The sequence below is a fragment of the Lipophrys pholis genome (assembly GCF_963383615.2).
Source record: "Lipophrys pholis genome assembly, chromosome: 1".
Classification (NCBI taxonomy): Eukaryota; Metazoa; Chordata; class Actinopteri; order Blenniiformes; family Blenniidae; genus Lipophrys; species Lipophrys pholis.
The window spans coordinates 33,796,686-33,818,141 of NC_137635.1; the positions used below are offsets into that span (position 1 = coordinate 33,796,686).

Below are 21,456 nucleotides of genomic sequence, written 5' to 3' on the forward strand. Positions count from 1 at the left end.
GATTAGGAGAGCGTCGCCCTCACCTAGCAGGGAGAATGTCAACGTTCCCCACAGCACACACACACTCAATGTCAGTTTTCATCCAAGAAATACCCTAAAAACCACTGAGCTAAATATCTTCATCCCCCAGTGCCAGGAGCAGGTAAAGATATGAACCACGCTATTTGTTGCTTTCTTCTCTCTTTGCTGACAAAAAAGGTGAGCCAATAAATATGGATCATCGCTGCCTGGATGAACTAGAACAGGCATGGACACACTTCTGACAATTTTGGGGACGAACATCCTTTAAGATGGTGCAGGAACTCAAACCAATGTGAAAAACGTGAGTGACACACCGAAACAATTGTAATATCTGAGCTCGCCACCATTTACTTGGATTGGCTGACAGTGAACAGCGGGAAGTGATGCAGACCGAATCAACGAGCTCCACCCTCACTGAGAGAGTGAGACACAATCAAAAAACAACAAAACACAACAATAAAACCACATGTCCACATGTCAGCGAGACTCTAAAGCCGAGTGGCTCATTGTGTTTGGGTAAGCAATATGCATAGTCGGACGAGTGTGTGTCAACAAAGCAATGTATACATGGATACCCTCCTGTTCCTCCTGGAACTTCTCCACTCTGAACCCTCTCCCACGCTGCTTTCCTCTATCAATGCCTTCTCTGAATTTCTCTGACCTGAATCTAGAAAAACAAATAAATGGAGCACATTTGATGTGTTTCATGTATGTCTCCACGCCTCCCCCTCCAGGGGTGCATCAGCTGCTGCAATAAATACAGTTAAAAAAGCAATTTCCTGTTTTTTTTTATACCTAAATGTTGACAACAAATGTCAGGCTTAGTTCTTTGTTATTGCCACTGTCTCAGTGAATCAGTGAATCACAGGAAACGGCATGGAGCTGAGCAAGTGTGTGTGTGTGTGTGTGTGTGTGTGTGTGTGTGTGTGTGTGTGTGTGTGTGTGTGTGTGTGTGTGTGTGTGTGTGTGTGTGTGTGTGTGTGTGTGTGTGTGTGTGTGCAAACAACTGGTATTTTTGTGTTTCCTCTTCCTGTTTCCTGTATTCGGCCATCTCACCGTTTCAATTGCAGACATCAAAGTTTTCCAAAGCGCCGGCCCTCCATCATGTTTCCTTCCAGATCAGCAACATGAGCCGTGCTGCAGAATGCATTTCAGAGGGATTCTGAAGGGAGGACTCCACTCAGGTGCCACTTGTCTCCACCAATTTCACTCTCGGGGTACTTCTCCACTTTGCCCCTGTTGCCTGTGAACAACGACCCAAACTGCAGCAGTCCATCCATCTTCTTTTAGGCTTCATTCAAGTTCGGTTGGCCCGGCGCTGGAGCCTCCTCCTCCTCCTCCTCCTCCTCCTCCATGGGTGAAGGCAGGGTGCACCCTGGACAACCCACCACAGAGGTCGAGTCACGCTCAAAGTGTCACCTCCAGTAACGAGAGTTTCACTCATCCTGGTCATTTGAAATTTGACCTCGAGGTGAAAGCAGCTCAACTTAAACTAAAGTTTGGTTTGTTTTGAATGAAACGACTAAAAATGAGCAATCTGCAACTTTTAGATCATCTATCACTTCAGGATAAAGCTGATACTCCACAACTGACTCAACAAGCAAGCATGCAGATTGCCAGAGGGAGCAGCAGAAAACTCCCAGGGGCTCAGGGAGAATGTGGAAACTTCAGGTTAATGTGTGGGTAGGAATTCCTGGTATGTGTGAACGTGAGTGGACTGTTACCTGTCCCCGGTGTATTCTGCCTTTTCTCATAGCCAGCGGCCCCGTGACCCCGAACTGGATAGAGAATATTCAATAGATGCCTGCAAAGGATAGTGAAAATTTTTATATTTCAAAGTCTGGCCAGTAAAATTTGACAACTTCAGCGTTAACATACTTTAATGATATAATCTCCACCCAGAGCCACATCAGTATGGAGAAGTGGCATCTATGGAGGCGTGTCTGACGTCCCAACAGCCTCTCATTACAGTCTCTGCTCTAAATTGCAATTCTTCTTAACACTCCACAAGTCATGACTGTGGTGATAGTTCCTGTGCACACACACACACACACACACACACACACACACACACACACACACACACACACACTGCTCCTCCTGCTCTCCTTTTCACCCCACTGACTAATGACCTACAGCACCCCCCCCCACCTCCCCCCTCCCCCGGCTCCTCCCCCCCCTCCTCTTCTTCCTCTGCCTCCTCCCCTCTCACCACCAAAGACTGTTTGAGGGAGGAAAATGGAGGCATGGCTGGGGGAGGGGAAGACCAGATCTGTGCATCATATGCATCACTGAGCACACACACACACACACACACACAAAGGAGGGGCTCTGAGGTCATCATGGGGGCCGCACGTCATTGGTCAGCCACAACGTGATTGAGCAATAAGAGCAAAGATCAATCCTTTATTCTTTCTTTGAAGACATTAGCATGTGAAGTTGCACTAAGATGGACAGTTTAAGTTATGGTGAATAAAAAAAATACTAAACTGCTTCATCTTCCGCCCCTGCTTGTTTTCTACCAGGTTATGAATTGTGTATTTTGTGCAGTTTGCACCTCATCTATGAAGTTTTCCTTTGTCATTCACGTTTTCTTGACGTCTCTTAGAGGAGATGACTCTGGAATGTAGGAGCTGAAAGAAGGACGGTCCGTCTCTTTGTAGGAAAGTGAGAGTCCGTCATAAAGGAGCGCAGCGTCCCAATAGATGTGTTAATGTTTGGCTCAATAAAGTGGCTGCTTCACCAACATGACAATACTCGGACAGTCCTGGCGCTCTGGCTTTATTACTCTGCTGTTACAACCTCACCTGGAGGTCCATGGACCTTTTATTTGGGACCTTCACGGTGTTGGGAAGTCAGACTGAAGAAACAGGAGTTTGCCTGTAACTCAATGTTAAAACTTTACTCTGAACTTTCTAACTTTATGGTTTATGTTTTCACATTTTTTCCTAAAAACCCTCTTTGCTTTTTATGTAAAGAAAAAGAAACAAACACATTTTGATGATGAGACATTTCTTTTGTATATTTTTTTTGTCAAAAAGTGGCTGAAAGATGCGACATCTGAATGAGGACAGGTGGAATATATATATATATATATAAGAAGAAGAGTTTGGAAGACACACAAATGTGATATAAAATATTTGGACAAACTTATTTAAAATCTATTTACATGAATAAATGACATTTTGTCAGATAAAAACCAACAACTGAGCTGATATGAATTAAATCCAGTTTCCAATTTGAGTGATTTTAATTTTAATTTTGAATTATTTTAAGTTTGAATTTGAACACTTTCCTGAAATTAGTTATTATTGTTTTGGAAAAGCATGTTTTATATGAATTGATTTTTAGTGTGTCGATTTTAAATACTTTTGAAATGAAAAAAACGTGAGGACATTATTTCATTCACTCTCGTCACAATACATATTTGATGGTCACATGTTTGCAATTCATAAACCAACACAGACAAGTGTGTGTCTGCGAAGCCGGCGTTTGTGTGTCTGTGTGCAGAAGAGGACAAATCTACAAGTAAGGTGGGAAACAAACAGTCCTCAGGGCTGATAAGAGCCAACATGGCTGCCCAGGTGCTGTTACCTCAGCTGAATGCCTCCTGCTGAGTTCAATAGAGCAGCACCTGAAGCTCCATCCACCATCTGCATCGGGCAACAGTTGTGGGATGATCTCATCTGGGATACAGTCGCTGCAACTGTAACCCAATCCTTCTATTCTCCTCTCGCAGTGTGTGTGTGTGTGTGTGTGTGTGTGTGTGTGTGTGTGTGTGTGTGTGTGTGTGTGTGTGTGTGACACAGATAGAAATCACCCCAAGCTGATATTTCAGGAGGGATTTTTGTTAAACAAAAATAAAGCTTTAGTTTTTTCTTCTTCCACTTTCTCCCTACATGCTGATGTTCCTGCTCGACTGTTACCTCTACAAACAGTCCAGTTCACTGCACACACTGTACCGTGCAGTGGTACAGTTCTGATGACCTTTCTTTGGTTTATGTGGCTTCACTCGAAACCCCCCCCCCCCCACCCCCCCCACCCCCCCCACCAGCACCCCCCGGATCCTGTGATCCAGCAGGATATATGAGGTGAGTCTGAGGTTTTCTGCTCTGGTGTCAGAATTTGGCTCACACTGACCTCTAGTGACTCACTGAGGAACTGCAATCAAAATCACCAATTGGGGGCGAGCTCAGGGTGGAGCCCCACTCCAGGTCACCAATACTACACACACACACACACACACACACACACACACACACACACACACATTCTGTGTATGTATATATCTGATATTGTGTTCCGTCTTTATATCTCTATTCTTCATTGTGAACTAATAACCTCACATCTTATTAATTTCTTTACCTCTATAGTCTTTTGCATGCGTCACTACAACAACACCTGGGTTTTCAATGTCGACTATGAGGAGAAAATCCAATTTACATAGCTTATAGAACAATCTGTGGTTTCCTGGGTCCTGCAGCAGCATCCAATCAACTCAGAGGCCGCTAATTAACCAGAGCAAGTCCATTAGTGTAGGTTTACTGTCTTTTGTCTCCCTCGCTGTCTGCCCTCTTTCAAAAGCTCGCTGCGCCGTAATAGGAGCTTCATTACCGACTGTTTGATAAAGAAATCAAAGAACGAGAGCGGACAGATGAGAGGAAAGATTTCACCGAGAGCCCATTCCCACTGCTCAGCCTCATCTGTGCTCTAAAGAAACACTGCCGTGCTCAATAGATTACTGCATGTGCTGCAGGACTGTGGGAGGGATTTCATTCACACTGCCACACTGCATTCTGAGGAGTTAGGAGAAAACAAGAAGGTACAGGAGATTAGAATGAGAGGGAATCAAAAAAAAATAATAATCTGAATCAGAACTATTATTAGTTTTGTTTATGTTTTTCAAAATGTTAAACATTATTTTGAGGCCAACTTCCCAAACAGGAACATATCGTCACCCTCCTCAACTAATCGCCAAAGTAAATGTCAAACCTTTTCACAGAAAACTGAATATATTAAAAAAAAAAAAAAACATTTTTTAATACGTTATAATTTAGGCTTAATAAAACATCCCAAGTAACACTCCGGACATAGACGGTTACACTTTGAGTGTAAAACAGTAACAATGGCTCAGGCCATCAGAGGGAAGAGGAGGAATTAATATTTACTAAATCGTTTCCAGATGAAAATAGCTGTAAGGAGTTCATGATTTATTAAAGAAAAACAAGGTCTTTGTAATCTATTGATCAAAACTGGAAGAAAAAAGCTAATTTCTGTCGCTTTGTTTCCTCGAAAGTTATTTTTTAAATAACTTTTGTTTTGATCATTTGTGAGAATACAAATGTCTAAAGTGTTTGGAGTAGCTCACAGTCTCAACTCTGTGACGGACTGAATGCAGGACTTTCTGATGTTTTCCACATTTTCAGATATTTATTGCAGGTTGTTGTGATCCATTGGGGGGAAAAAAGACCCAAACATGACTGATCTTGAATATGAGATATTAGATGTTGTCTGGACTGTGTTTGAAATCTGCTTTTCCCACCACTGATTTCTTTTCCATCGTCTTTAAAAAAAAGAAAATAACGACGCTGAAAAAGCTTTTTAAATGAAGGATCCACATCTGGAAAACAATGGGAGCGAGAGTCCTCCATATGAGTATTGGAGCCCTCACCAAATGTCTTGAGTTCAGACATGGATTTTCTCCCCTGTGTGTGTGTGTGTGTGTGTGTGTGTGTGTGTGTGTGTGTGTGTGTGTGTGTGTGTGTGTGTGTGTGTGTGTGTGTGTGTGTGTGTGTGTGTGTGTGTGTTTCCTCCCACAAGCCCCAAAAACATGCACCCTGGTTTCCCAGGACAGGAAACTATGGACTCGGGGTCAACAGGAAGTGGCTGGACAGGGCCCGGCCACATGGGGACTTTATTTACTTCAGCACTAAAGTTAAAGAGTGTAAATAGAGAACGCTGCTTCCATTTTTATCCAAACCTTCTATTGTTGCCTGCGACCCACCAGTGGCGAATCACTGATTCAAAGAATCTATGAAATGCAATAAAAAGACTTTTGACAACATTGTGTGTTCAGGTTCTTCTTGCTCGTTCTCTCAATACAAAAGTACTTTTTTGATGTCAGTGTTTGTAATTTTTTGTCATACATTGGTTTTCAAATCTTTACACCAAGAACATGATCCAGACGACGGTGTAGCAAATGTGCACTTTATTGGAGAAGCACCTTTTTCACAAGTGAACAACACACACACACACACACCTGTAGGCGAGTCACACAGTGGGGACCATCGGTCCTCAATGAAGCTCAGTGCTCCAAACAAAATATTCAAATATACAACATTACGATGCAATATTGCATGAGACATGAAGAAAGTTTCTTTCTAAATACATATTCCATATATCTACATGAGTAAGAATGCATTTATTCGACAGGTTGATTGCATTTTGGACTTTTTAAATGTAAACAAACAAGGAGCTTAAATTGAAAAGTAGAAAATTCCAGAGGAAATGTTGGTGTGCCTGCCTCCTGCTGCCGACATCCTTAGACGGGGTTACTACAGGTTAAATTTAAGACCTTTTTAGGACGACTTAGAACTGAATTTAATGCCTATTTCAAACCATATTTCACAGTCGGCATAAATTGGGTCTTATTTGGAAGCGGGTCCACTAATTACTAGTAACTTTCTCTGCAGTCTGGACACATCGAAACACAATACACAGTGAAAAAATAAATAAAGTAGGGCAACATAACTTTAGTGTTTCTCCTAATGGCTCATTTAGTAACAATTCATTTTTCATCTAATTAAAAATAAATAAATAAAACGGTTGCCGTTTGTGTTATTTTGAATACAACTAAGGGGCCAAAACATAAAAGCTCACCTGGACCATGACAAAAGTAAACAATAGGTTAAATATGACCAAATAAATAAAATGAAGCAAAAAGAAAAAATGCAACCCAGTTCACAAATATAGCTTATCAATAAAACCTAAATATCAATACAATAAACTCTTAAAACATCACGACTGAACAGTGGAAGTCACCTTTTTATCATCTAAAGACAGTCTTTGTTCTCCTGAGGACTTAAAAAGTAAAGACGGTCTCAGTTTCATTAATAATCAGATTTTTATGTCCAGTTAATTGTGTCGACTGTGCAGCAGCTTTAGAAAACTTACAATATCACATTTTACTACATTTTTAAGGTATAAAATGCAGATTTGTAAAACCTTTAAATTTGATTTTGATCCCGAGTTCTTCTTGTGGTGTTCTGTTGTATTTTTGCCGGGTGGAACAAGTGCAGAGAGAGAGGAACAGCCAGCAGGGGGGCAAAGTGGAGAAAAGAAGCGAGGGCAGAGAGACAGAACTGAACAGAGAGAGAGAGAAGTTTATTCAGGTAGGATACAGATGAGAGCGGAGGCCTGAAACTAGCCACACAAACACACACAAACACTTTAACGTGGGCCCATTGGTAGAAAAAGACGCGTTTAATTGCTGCCAATCCCAAATCTGATCACAAAAAACAGAACGTGAACTCAATTTACAACAATCCTCTAGAAAAGGAAGAAAACTGTCGGGGAAACAAGAAAAGAGTGAAAACTAAAACGCCGCTCTGCAGACGGACTCAGTAACTCGGCTCTCTGAGAGGAGGAGGGCCCACTCCTTTTCTTCTTTTCAAGTAATAAGAATAAAAATGGAAAAAGAAACCAGTGTTTTTACAGGTTTACGACACGAGATCAGCGAATAGTTTCAACTGCAAAACCAGATCAGGCTAAAGGCACGTGTGCTTTAGTCCCGACGGAGCTCCTGCGACCAGAAGGACACGTTGGAGCCTCGTCCAAACACACAGCATCAGCATGCATCCTGTGTGTGTGTGTGTGTGTGTGTGTGTGTGTGCGCAGCTGGGCTGAGCTCTAAACAGGAAACAGCTCCTCCTCCAGATCCTCGCTGTGTCGTCGACACATCCGATGTCTGAAATGTGGCTGTTCTCCTGTCTGACTGGCGTGGCGGCTGTGCTAACGCGGGTTAAAGGGGACTCGTGTATAAACACACAGAAAATGATTGTTCAGGGATGAAAGTAAAGATCAGGAGAAGCTGATGATTCTCAGAGGATCGAGCTGCTCAGACGATGATTTCAGGTCTTCTCAATGCTGCAGGGACATTTTAAAGCTGTCAGTAGTTCACTGTAAAGTAAAACTGAGCACCACAGACACTCCCAGTGAAATCTATTCATGCACTCTAGCCTGGATGTTTTTTTGTTTTTAATGCACAAATGTGAAGGGTGACACTTAAAGGAGTCAGGAAGTGTGTGAACAGCCGCAGCTCCACACACATTTGCTAGTTTGGGGGCTAAAAATGAAGGACAGGAGCTTGAGGGAGTCCGATGACACAGTGGACGCTGATTAATTCAAAGAACGGAGGAGAAACGGACTCAAACAGTCTCGCAGGCAGAAGCGCCTCCGGGTTGGGACTGAGGGAACTTCTGCTTCTACTGGTGAAGGAATTGGACTCGGTGTGATTTGGAGCTTCTCTTTTCATCTGAACACGATTCACAGAACAAGATTGAAGCGGGACACTTCCTCGCTCGCCGTGTCGACGCGGTACATGTGAGTTAGATGGTGGACTTGGAAAAGGAAACTTTGAGGTGGTGGTTCCCTCCCATGTCGTAGTTGTGCAGATCCATCAGGGCCTGGATGGCCTCCTCCACAGAGGTCATCTGGATCAAGGCCATCTTGCGGTCCCTACAGGGGAGACCAGATCAGCTCGTTACCAAACCCACCAGGACCTCTGGTCTAAAAACCTCGGCGCTCCATATTGATGCAGATCTTACTGGAAGAACTTGAAGGCCTTCACGGTTCCTCCACTGTTGGCAAACAGAAGACGTAGATCGTCCTCCCCAACGCCATCCCTGAAGAACAAGACAAACTTGTAAGATTTCTCCGCAGCTGAAGTGAGAGAAGAAGAAGAAGAAGAAGATGATGTGGTGCGGCGAGTCGTACTACCGGACGTTGGAGAGGTGAAGCGTCGCTGAGGGAGGAAAGATGTTCTGGAAGTTCTTGGATCCTGGTTTCTTAAAGCGATGGAGGGGCGAGCCGGTGAAATCTGTCGGGCAAAAAAACAAACAAAACATAACGATCCACGTGGTTACGACGGCGAGCACCTTCCCCCACTGAAGGTGGAGAGACGAGGCGCAGGTACCTTTAGTCAGCAGCTGGTCGTCCAGTCCTTCTCGGGGCAAAGCCACCGTTTGATGCTTGGACAGAGTCACTCTCATCACCTTACCGAACACCTTCTGACCGTTCAGGTGGCTCATGGCTGCAGGTGAGAGCGGGAGGACGGAGGTTCAAGTGAAACAGTTCCCCACACAGGAGCTACGAGGAGACATCTTCATGTCCTACCTCACAGTTGCACTTTTTCATCCTTCCTTTCTAAAGTTACTCTGGAGGTGGCGGTACTTACCGAGTTGAGCCTGGTTGCCGTCAGACAGCTGAATCAGCGCACTGTCCTTTTTGTTGTAGAGGATCTTCACCCTCTGGACGTCACCGTAGACCCCTGAAGGTAGAGAGAGAGAGAGAGAGAGAGAGAGAGAGAGAGAGAGAGAGAGAGAGAGAGAGAGACAGACCGAGAGAGAGAGAGACAAGGGTAGAACAGACAGAGCAGGAGAGATGGAGCCGACCAAGATAAAAAGAAGAGGTGTGAAGGATAGAAGGAAACGAGTTAGTGTTAAAAAGACCCCCCCAAAACAATAATACTGGAATCTTGCCATTTGCTATCCACTAGAATCAACCCTCTTTAGTACCGGAGCAGATTAACGTGGAGCAGTGAGAGGAAGGACCTGGACATCGACACACAGCTGGAAGTGGATCGTGTTCAGACTGAGCAGTGACAGGATTCAGAAATCCAGCGAACGCAGCACGACACCAGATGTTGCATAAAGAAACACGGGAAGCACTTTTCTCTTTTCAGAGTTTTGGAGAGACGTGGAGGCGTCCTGCAGTAGCCGAGAACAGACCCAGCAAGAGTTCTAGAGGAGCAGTCTGGTGCGACTGGCTTAGCCTGAGTGGATTTAATCCCAACGTCAAGGTGGCTGAACAAACACAAGGAGGGGCCACTATGGCTTTTTTCTTTTTATTACAAAACGCAAAGGAAAAGGCCGAAGACAGGAGGAGACGGGGAGCTTTTTACAGGTACAAAGAGTCTTGCTGAATCCAATGCACAGTCTCAGAACTCCTGCAAATGTGAGAACAAAAACACTAAAATAAGACCTGGAGTTGTTCTGAACGTAAAATCATTAACAAGAAGTCGTTTTCCATCCTGATCTGAAGCCTAAATGGTATCAAATAAGACCAAACCATACCAGCTGGATGCGACGTTCTGCAAAACAAATGACTCCCAATTAGTCCAGTTCACTTTAAAATCAAACTTTCTTGTTGAGTTTTATATCAAACTTATAAGTTCAGCTCATTCAAAAATTCTAAAAAGCTGCAGTGTTGATTCTGGCGAATGCACTTTGAATACAAGTGAAGACAATCACACTGAAAGAGATTTGAGTGGCATCACCGAGTCGATACTCGTTTCATTTGTCAGCTTCAGGCGGCTTGACCTTCGCTCAGTGCTTATATAAGGGCAGCAGACTTTTATTAAAAGATAGCCTGAAAAAAAATAAAATTAAAAAAAGGCAGGAAAAGTCCAGCTGATAAATCATTTGAAAGAAAAGGGGAAGTAACCAAATATGGTCACTTGAATTATTTTGGCGTCTTTGTTCTCGTCGTCATTAAGAGATCAGCTGATCAATCAGACAAACAACCTCTCAGACTCACTAACTTTTTTAAAATAAATAAATAAATAAATAAATAAATAAATAAATAAATAAAGTCTGCGTTGTACAATACGACAGAGGACAGTAGAAAAATACGGAACGACACGGAAGAAACGTGCCGGAGACATCACTGCAGAAAGTGAATCAAACTGGATTAACAGAGAGAGATAAACAGAGAGAATAGTAGAGGTTGAACATACCGAAGAGGGTAAAGAGACTTTGAGGCGTGACCATCTTTAGAGAGAGAGACCGCAGAGCAGAGGACAGGAAGAGGAGGAGCAGAGGAGGAGGAAGAGGAGAGACGAAGGTAGAGATCAGACCGCCCAGCGTTGGACGAGGGGGGAGGTGGTGGTTTCCATGATGATGAGGGGGGTGGAGCAAAGATGGGAGGGCATGAGGGGGGGGTGGGGGTTTAGGGGAGGGTCAAAAAGGGCAAAGATAAAAAAATAAATAATAACAACATCAGGTAAAGGTACGATTAAGCAAAGTGAGGAGGGCAAAGGAGGCAAAAAAAAAAAAAAGGGAGGAAGAGGTATCGGGGCATATAGGGGGGCAGGTTTGAATAGAGGTGTGTATCATTAAAGAGTTATACGAGAATAAAGATCCAATGGAGAAAAATAAAATTGTCAAAGGAGGAGCAGAGGAGGGAAGGAGGGAGGCGGGGAAGGGAGAAAGGAGAGGAGGACAAAAACCAAAGCAGAGGTCAGTAAACAGAGCATCAGTGGAACATCAACGGAGTCTGAATGATCGCTGGTTCCTTTTCATTACAAACACACTCACTCATTCAAGTTTTGTTAACACACACACGCAAACACACACACACAAACACACACACACACTCCCTGCAGGATGCATTTACAGTTGAGGGGAACAAAGAATGGGAGGATGGCAGAAAATACTTCATACTTAAATCAAATATAGGTAGTGAATGAAAAAGTGAGCGGCCGCAGACGTCAAACCAAGAGGAGGGCGGGACAACAGGAGCAGACGGCTGGAGGCAACACGTAGGCCGGCCCTCGCCGGGGATCAGACGGGACTACAGGGCCAACGTGGAAACAACGCCACTTTAATCCACACACATTTTAACGTCTACCTCACGACTTTTACATTTAACGTCACTTTGGCTGAAATTCAAAAGCAAAACCAAAGAAGAGTACCAGACCGGTCGGGATACTCAGCTCCTGGTGTTCTGCATTACAAGAGCCCAGGAACTAAGAGACAGGAGGAACGTGGCCCTTTGGCTGCCGCTGAACGGCCCACTAGCGGATGCATCATCAGTAAAAGTATGCTAGAAAATGACATAAAAACAAAAACAGCAAAAAGATGTGTTTCTAATGAGCTGCACTGAGAGAAACTTAGTTTCGTTCTCCTCGTCATGTGACCGACTCAGAAGAATTAATTGCCCCCCTGCTGCAGGCTGTATATGAAACTGGACGTAGCGAGGAAACCTTTGATTGTTACGCTTGTGTGTGTGTGTGTGTGTGTGTGTGTGTGTGTGTGTGTGTGTGTGTGGTTACCCGTCCTATTATCAGTATTTATAAATGTTCACAGCTTATCTACTTCCCAAGCTGTCCTCCGCACACAAAGCCTTGGACAAGACGCTCGGCTTATAGTGGAAACCAACAAGGTGAATCTTCAATCTTCATAAAGCAAATCAATACTTCCCTCTGCTGAACGTCGATCAAATCTGAGCAGAAAAGTCCATCTGATGACACAGTGGACGAAGGACGGAGACTGAACATGTTCACCACACTCACCCACGGCCGAGCTGCTGGGATTCATTAAGCATGCTCATAAAAACACAGGAGAGCTGCTGTTCACAAGCTGCCTGCTCACTACCGGTGTGATCGATACGCTGCTGGGAAACTGCCAGGGTGCAACTTTCTGCACCGCGACTGCACCGGGGAAGGACAGAAGTGTGAAAACCACCACAATGGCGTCCCTCCCGTCAGGGAGAGGGACAGAGATGGACAGAGACAGAAGGGATCTTGATAGAAGGATGAAACACAGAAAACGACAACACACACTACAGATAGAAAGAGATACAGGTGACAGAGCGTCGGCGCACGTTTACTGTGGGTTAATAAAACTAAAAAATTGACACACTAAACGATAATCAAGTACGTTGTTCACTACAGGAGACTAAAACTACACGGCTTCAATAACTCAACACTATTTTTTTTTATTTTGATAAAGAGACACAATGTGGTAAAACTAAAGAGCTGGAAATAGTCAAAGACATTAATTTAACGTCAGGGCCTGTGAAAGGACACACACACACACACACACACACACACACACACACACACACACACACACACACACACACACACACACACACACACACACACACACACACACACACACACACACACACACACACACACACACACACACACACACACACACACACACACACACACACACACACACACACACACACACACACACACACACACACACACACACACACACACACACACACACACACACACACACACACACACACGTTACAGTTGGATTTAGTTGCGGTTGATCAACCAGCAGCTACAAGTTCCCCCTGGATGCAGTCATGGTGTGATAGTGATTTGTCACAGAAGGTTTTGAAAATCAGACAACAGAAAGAGGAGGAAGATTATGTGATGAGTTTCCATCATGGAGTTTTCATAGAAATAAACTACGAACGAAAAGTAATTTGTGTTTGGAAGCAATTTCCATTGTTACTACAAATGTTCTCGGTAAAACATCTTATACCAGCAGAGCTATTTGATTTTAAAAGGTGCCACAATAATCTGGAAAATGTCTTTGTGGGGATTGACAGCAGAGCCGAGTCGATGGAAAAATTTGCAAATTGTCTCGTTAGTTTTGTTTTACACTCATAAAAACAAAACGCCATAAGATTCCTTTCTTCCCGACTTCCCCTACTTTCAGTGCGTAGTTTATATTGGACACAGGATTCACTTTGTGAAAGGAAACGGTAAAAGAAATGACAAATAATCATACGCCCTTATATGTTGCATGAGTATTAAAATATTTATATATATTTTAATACTTTCAAGTTTAAACTTAAGAATAATAACTTAAAATCCTGTGAATGTAGTTTTATGCTACTGTACATGCTCTTCTTCGATGATGCATCACAAACACACACACGCGCGTACACACACGCGCACACACACACACACACACGCGCACATGTCGTTTTGCTTCTCGTACCTCTTCATTCAGGTTGGATGCCAGTAGGACCCCCGACACACCGGACCCTGACAGAGCAACGCGCCCTGCAGCTGCCGCCGCCGCCGCCGCAGCGCTCAGGGGGCTCATGGCTCCTGTTGGGAAGAGCACGCGACAAGAAGCAGGTCAGACTCACACACAAGGCAAATTAGGCAAGTTTCAGAGTAAAGCGCTTAAAAGACCGACCTTTGTTTCTAAAATTAGTTTTGGAATCGACGGAACAAACGCAAAATGAGGCACAAATCAATTACGGTTGCCACGACAACTCACTACAGCAGGGGGCGTCAAACTAAATTGGATGACTGAAGTAACGGGGCCCTTATGAATTTTAAAAGTTACAAAGAACGATTAACTTCTGAAATAGAAGTAACTGCTTGTTTCTTTGTTTTGTTGGGTACAGCACTGTTTTAGCGAGAGGAGCACAAAAATGAGCTCTGAATTCTATTGAAGTATCAGTAGCGCACTGTGAGGGGAATTTGTAAAAGCATGCATGTGAAAAGCGAGAGAATTGAAGATCTTTCTGCTGATTCAGGAACAAAATTGGCTCGCTGGTTGCACAAAAGTTAAAAGAAAATCTGCGCCACAAATAGAGGACACAGTTCTTTGACATCGACCTGTAATGTGTTCAACAAGACTTTTTTTTAAAAAAAAGGGAATATTAATGAAATTGTACTTTTTCAGGTTTTGTATTTTAAAAAATGGAAACACACAAGGAGGAGTGATGAATACACAACATTATGACACAGTAGAGGAACACGTACCTCCACCCTGCGAGAGGGAGAGCGAGGACGAGTAACCTCCTCCACTGGAGTAAGAAGCTAGCGCTCCAGATGGGGTACCTAGTAGACAACAACTCCAGTTATATTACAAAATAAATATCTAACTGAGCAACAATATGCATTAGCCAGAAAAAAACAAAGAAAACATCCAAAGATAACAGCGAGCAATAATCAGTACCTAAACATTTATCTGGAACTACATTTGTCAATACGGAGTTAGAAAACTTCAAAGATAAAATTCAATCAAGTCCAGCCAATTACATTTATATTAACAGGAGTTGGAATAAAAGCCAAATACAACAACAGAAGCAATTTTGTTTTTCAAACTCGCTAACAAAACAGACAAACCAGGTGCTGAAAAAAAAGCTGATTTCCATTAGGAATCCGACGCAAAGCTGAATGTGTTTTAACAAAATAATTCATCTTATATTTCTTTTCAGCTTCACCGCCGTTGCATTGGGAAAGGCCTCCCTCACTGTGATCCACAGATTTCTTGCTCATGTCCGGCTCAGAGCGCTCCACTCTCTGCACTCTGTCGGTAAAAACTAATGACTTACAAAAGAAATCCCATTTTGTTTTATGAGGGGATCTTAAAGGCCATTACATACCGAGGAAAAGATATACTCATGTTGCACTATAGACTCACATTGTGGACGTACTTTCACTTTCAGCTTGTGTTGGAATTTACTGCAGCACTTCAGAGATTAACACCAAATAGAATAAGTGTTCATTTGTGTTTATTTATAAAAACAATACCTCTCCAGCAGCAGTGAGGACAAGACGCTGAGCTGCTGCAGCAACGTTGGGTATTTACAATAAAACCTGCCCCTGGCTTCACTCGCTCACATTACCGCTAGATTGAGCAGCTCGACTTACAAAAGAATCACCTCAAGGAAGTCTTTCATTCGACGAGCGTGAATAGGTAAAGAGTTATAGACAGCCTGAAGGGACACATGAATGGATGTTGTGTGTAAAGATGAATGCTGCTGGTTGTTTACCTAATAAAGAGTGATCCTTGTTGGTTGACTCTCCGTCTCCCGTTGGAAGGTCGGGCCTGGTGTAATCTCGACTCTTATCGTTGTTGTATTTCACATTGAGGTTGACCAGTTTACTGAAGTCTATCCGCAGAGTACAGCATGAATTATAGATGTTCTGCCCATCCAAGGACTAGAGTAGAAAAAAAGAGGACAGGCCTTTCACACGGTCTGTTATATTCCACATACATACATATTCAGCCCCGCTGACGCTGTACATTTTAAGCCATTAACTTGACTAATTGCCACAATCAATAACTGCCGTGTATGTCTTGTATCAGGCAAAATGTTTTACAAACAAAAAAGTTGCATAGAGATTTTAAAAACTACAGAAACGATTTACAGTCATTAAAGGAGCATCAGTCATGACAAACTGCCAACGTCTCGTGGAAAACAAACCAAGGAATTACTGCTGTTGTAACATCTTAAAACGCTGCGAAATTATTAGACATGTTTTTATGATCTTACCAGTTTAGCTTGCTGTGCGTTGACGGGGTCGCTAAATTGAAGAAGAGCCTGAAACTGGTTGTTCTTGGTGAAGGTTATGATCTTCATTACAGTTCCAAACTTACTGAAGATCTGTATGGAAATTAAAAAAAATAATAATAAAGACATTAAGAAATCTGCCAGAAGTTGATTTTCTCTCGGCTTCAAACGTGAAGGAAACTTGAATCTGCGCATGTTGTTTGAGCTCATTTGTTTCACCTGTTGCAGAACATCCAGTGTGACTGGGTAAAACATGTTGTCAATGATAATTCTCAGGACTGGACTTGGAGGTGGAGCGAGGTCCAAAACTCCCGGGTCAGAGGATGGAGAGCTCCCGTCCTGAACTGCTGACACGGCCTGCAACACTGCCTGAGCTCGCTGTGTGGAGAGACAAAGAAAGAAGAAAACAGTTGCTGCATTCTGTGAAGGTGGGTCGTTTGAGGAAACCATTTGCTGCATCGATACAAGTGCATGTTTACCTGATTCAGAGCAGAGTCGGTTTTCAGTTCCTTATGATTGGAGTACTGGATGAATACAGGGGAGTTTCTCACCTGAATAGAAAAAGACCCATAAAACACACCAAACACTCACTTTGCCTGATGACTGCAAAAAAAACTCCAAGATACATCAAATAGAAAGTGATGCGTTGCAAACCTGAGGTGTGACAGCTGTGTAGTAGTTCACCATAGTTATGGCTGCTTCCTCTGTACCCAACTCCAGAAACGCCTGCAAACAACACGTTTAGGTTACATTTGATTAAGAACCAAATGACACTGCCTCTTGCAGTTTAGACATAAGAACAATACATTGTTTAAAATGTATAATTTTGTGTCATCACCACCTGTCGAATAGTCATAAAACCTTTTGTCCTATAAAGACTTTCAATGTGACTTAGAAGTTCAATCACCTCCCCTATCCGTCTCAGTGCTCCGCTGCTGTTCACAGCCGTGTTTTATTTTGTGGCCGACACCTTTCTGAAGCACGTGTTGTGCAGTATGATCACTTCTTCAAACAACAGGATGATTGATACGATGTGAACCAGCACAAAAGCTGATCGATTCTTTTCCTACAAAAAATAACTGGATTTATTTGGATTTTATGGTTGTAGATTAAAAAGATACATTTTTACAAGATAATTTCAACTTTCAAAATATTATTATATTATTGTGCATTATCGCTACTGTAAATCTCATGCCACTTGTATGTGACATGCTGGTGAATGTTGTCTGTTTCTGGTTGGTACATGGATTAAAAAGCTCTATTTCTCTAGTATAGTATTTGCCTAATATATATATATATATAGTGGACGGTCTACTTTGCATAAGAAGAGAACTCTAGCCATCTGATCGTATATGTGCTTGTCATGACTGCTCCGCTTTTATTTTCTCCTCAGTGCTGGTAGTTTTACCTGATTTTTTCCCTTCAGCATCAGGATATTGGTGACTTTTCCAAAAGGCAGGCCCAGAGCAATGACTTCCGTCTCAGACACTTCATTGGGAAGTTTTCTGATGTGAAGAACCCTGGAGGGAGGAGATTCCTCCAAGCGCTGTTTCTTACTGTCACTGCCATTTGCTGAATGTGAAGAGAATCCACAAGAAGGAAAATTCTTAACACTTCACATGGGTATTGCATTATTTAAATGACAGAAACTCAGGAGAAATATCTGCAGTCCTTCATTTGTCCTGAAAGACTCTTTTTGTCAGCTGCCTAATTTAATAAGTGAGTTTTTACCTTGCAAATCTTGAAAGGTGATAAGCCTAAATTCCTTCACCTATACTTAGTTTTAAATGTTTAAACAGGACAACCATATACTCACTGACAACTATACATATAAAGGTTATATAGAAAAACATTTCCTTTCATGATATGTATCTTTTTTTCATTCAACACTTAAAACACTGTTAGTCCTTTGTCACCATTTTCAGATGAATTTAGTCTTTTTTTGTTACCACCTGTTTCATGTATTCTACACATAAATAGTACAAGGTTTTTGACATAATATACAGGTGATTCTTCTCCTTATAGGCGTGATGTGACAGTTTTACGATTAGGTTGTGTTTGAAAAACATCATCTTCTTCGGGACTGAACTCACCAGTCATAGAGCTGGGGCTGCTACCGTACATGGTGAGCTCCTCTGAGCCTCTCTGAAGGAAGAGAAAAAGAAGATTGAAGTAAAAGATTTAAAGAAAAGTTTGATTTTAAGATTACTTTGTATAATAGTGCCATTACACCAGTGCACAACTTAGGTATTATTCAAACATATGCAAGCCCATGTGTTCCTTTACAAATGAGGGATAAATAACTTACCTTCACACCAACTGCAACATCACTGCCAATGGAAAGGATGCATAATAAAAGAGATTGACATAAAGTTAAAAATCAAATGGCGATGTTTAAATTGTTTAGATAAATAACACTGTTACACCAAATAGATTTTCTCATGTTGGTGTAACATGCCTTACTACATATACAAAAGGATAGTGAATTCTGTGTCATTAATATATTCTGAACTTATTCCTGATGTCGAGTTTGAGCTGATGTTGATTATGCTCAATGAGCACATAAGAAAAAACATTATTATTATTATCTGTGAAATATTGTTGCATATTATTTTCTTCAAATAGAATATAATTCATGGTGAAAGGTTTGGAGTATTATGTGCATATGCAAGGCTGTGTGGGCGAGTCAATCTATATCTGTTTATGAGTCATGCCAGAATGGCAGGCATGATGATGAGAGACTTAAAGTGGATTGCTGTTGTTAGGTAAGATTACACATACACACATGATGCAGGCACATATTTGTTTAGTTAGTTAAGCAGAAAATACAACATTTCTCCAAATTCCAAATAAAGAAAATATATGTTATGGCATATAGTGAAAAGACATGGTGTTAAAATACTGACGCACTAAACTTAGGTACAGTGACTAAATACTTGTAGTTTGTCATTATCCAGCATTGTAATCCTTCATCAGCCAAGTCTCCTGTTGCGACAGTTTATACTGATCATACACCTGCTATTATGATGGAATAATGTGACCAACAATGATCCTCCCGGGATTGTTTACAGTCTTATTTCATTTATATAACACACAGGGCCCAATAACGACTTAATTCACTGTAAATGTTTTCCAGAAATGTCAAAATGCTTCGATATGAAATCGCTAAACACGCATTTAAGCTAGCTATGTGTAATTCAATGCACGACACATGGTGCAGCTGACATGGATTATTTCCTCTGGCTAAATAGATAGCTATCAAATTACTGAAGTTTAAAAAAAAAACAAAAAACAGATGGTACTTAAAATAAGACGTCGGATCACGCTATCATCATGGTTTTACATCTATACATGGAGTAAACAGCGTTACAGAGGCACACTTTATGACCTGGACTCTAAGCTAGCGACCGCTACAATATTGGCAATATTCAGAAAGAAGAAACGCAGTGGAGTAAATATTTAGCCTTTCTTGGGCTGAGAGTGAAGGCTGCTACCCTCCCTGCCAGTGGCGTCAGCCCCGAGGAGCGTGGTTTGACGTTTACGGAGTTGTTTACCCGTCCATTGCAGCTCTTTGTCCTCTTCCGTCGGAGGAGTATATCTGCTCTCTGAGGGCGGACTGCGCGAGCAAAATGGGCGTTCCTCTTCTTCGTGGCTTTAAACTGATCATCCGGGTCCGACAGTGACTGTGAGCACTTCACTGCCACCCTCTTGCCCAGAAGGAGTACTACAAATACACATCCATCTTCACGCAGTGCTTCCCAAACCTTTTTCTTTGGGGACACACATTTTTACAATTATAAATTTAGGCGATCCCACCCCCACCACACCGTGTACAATTACCAATAAAATTAAGGAACCTCATAAACATACTATATGTGAAATACAGTCTCTTATTATATTTAGAAATGAGTTCATTTTCTCTAGGGATAAATTCTTTGAGTTTAAGTAGCAGAATTTTGAACTTTCACCAGTTTTGCCCATTGCTATTATAAAGCCATATTCCATCTAACTTTCTTGACACCCCCTCTTTTTTTTGACCGATTCATCGTCCTCTTTAGCTTAATGCTTGGTCATTTCTTCTCCTGCTTCTTACTTGCCAGCTTACCTTTGTGTAGACGACAGACAGAATGTTCATGTTCAATACACACATGTCCTCAAGATATTTTGAAACTTTCAGATTTAATTTTTTGTATTTTTCAAAATTAAATAATATACTTTTAAAGTAATTCAATTCGATTTCAATTCAATTTAACTTTATTTATATTAGCACCAAATACAACACAGTCATTTCAAGGTGCTTTTTACAGAGAAAAACCCAACAAATCCACACAAACTTTGTGGTCTTGTGACACATGACTCATCTGTTTAAGACATAAAATACCCCTTAAAATCAAGATGACTTTGTGACCCCCATGAATCTTTGGTGCCCCCCATGGGGATCACACCCCCGTGGCTGGTAAATAATCATTATCCTAAACTAATGGTTCCCAACTGTTGGGCCACATCCCAAAAGTGGGTCCCTTACCTGTTTTCAGTGGTTATATTACTGTCAAGATCAATAGAGCAGAAAGGTCACAACTCTTTCATGCTGGTTACTTTAATTTAAAATCATGCAAGTTAGTATAATACTAATAATAGCACAATAATTAACCCGTTCACTAAAATACTATAGTAAGGGTCAAATTCTCAATTTCTACCCGACACTTTTTAAAGTCAAATTATGTGGCTTTTATTTATAATATGATCCATGAGAAAAGTCTAATACTGACCAAAAAATGCACACATTTCTTGATTTATCCCCTTATAATGTGTCTAGGGAATAGGAATTATTTCTCACTCTATTAAAGAGGTTTTAAACTCTCATTTGATGAGATGATCAGTCTGGTAAATAGGCTTCCAATTTGTCTGCATGGTCTACGATCAAATCATTACAATAACATGACAATCTAATTTGCAACACATTATTTTTTTCATTTTGTTTACGCAGGGTTTTGTTGTTGTATCGGCTGGTGAAACCTGTACAGGGTAAAGATGCAAACAGCACAGAGAGACCCCTAAGCCCAAAAAGAACTTGAGAAACCATGGACA

The 21,456-nt window shown here is 41.9% G+C and overlaps 1 protein-coding gene across 1 annotated transcript; it reads right to left on the minus strand.

Moving 5' to 3' along the window:
* Window positions 1-6,211: 6,211 nt before the first annotated feature.
* Window positions 6,212-20,010, minus strand: ptbp2b (polypyrimidine tract binding protein 2b). Its single transcript, XM_080482788.1, has 17 exons — window positions 19,923-20,010; window positions 18,677-18,698; window positions 18,462-18,513; window positions 17,777-17,940; window positions 17,023-17,094; window positions 16,848-16,919; window positions 16,588-16,746; window positions 16,351-16,461; window positions 15,847-16,015; window positions 14,831-14,908; window positions 14,052-14,164; window positions 11,036-11,069; window positions 9,476-9,568; window positions 9,215-9,331; window positions 9,019-9,118; window positions 8,847-8,924; window positions 6,212-8,757 (listed from the first exon to the last, which is right to left on the minus strand). Exons 1-17 carry the CDS (start codon window positions 19,928-19,930, stop codon window positions 8,628-8,630), a joined length of 1,572 nt encoding a protein of 523 aa, XP_080338914.1. The 5' UTR covers window positions 19,931-20,010; the 3' UTR covers window positions 6,212-8,627.
* Between the last annotated feature and the right edge of the window lie 1,446 nt (window positions 20,011-21,456).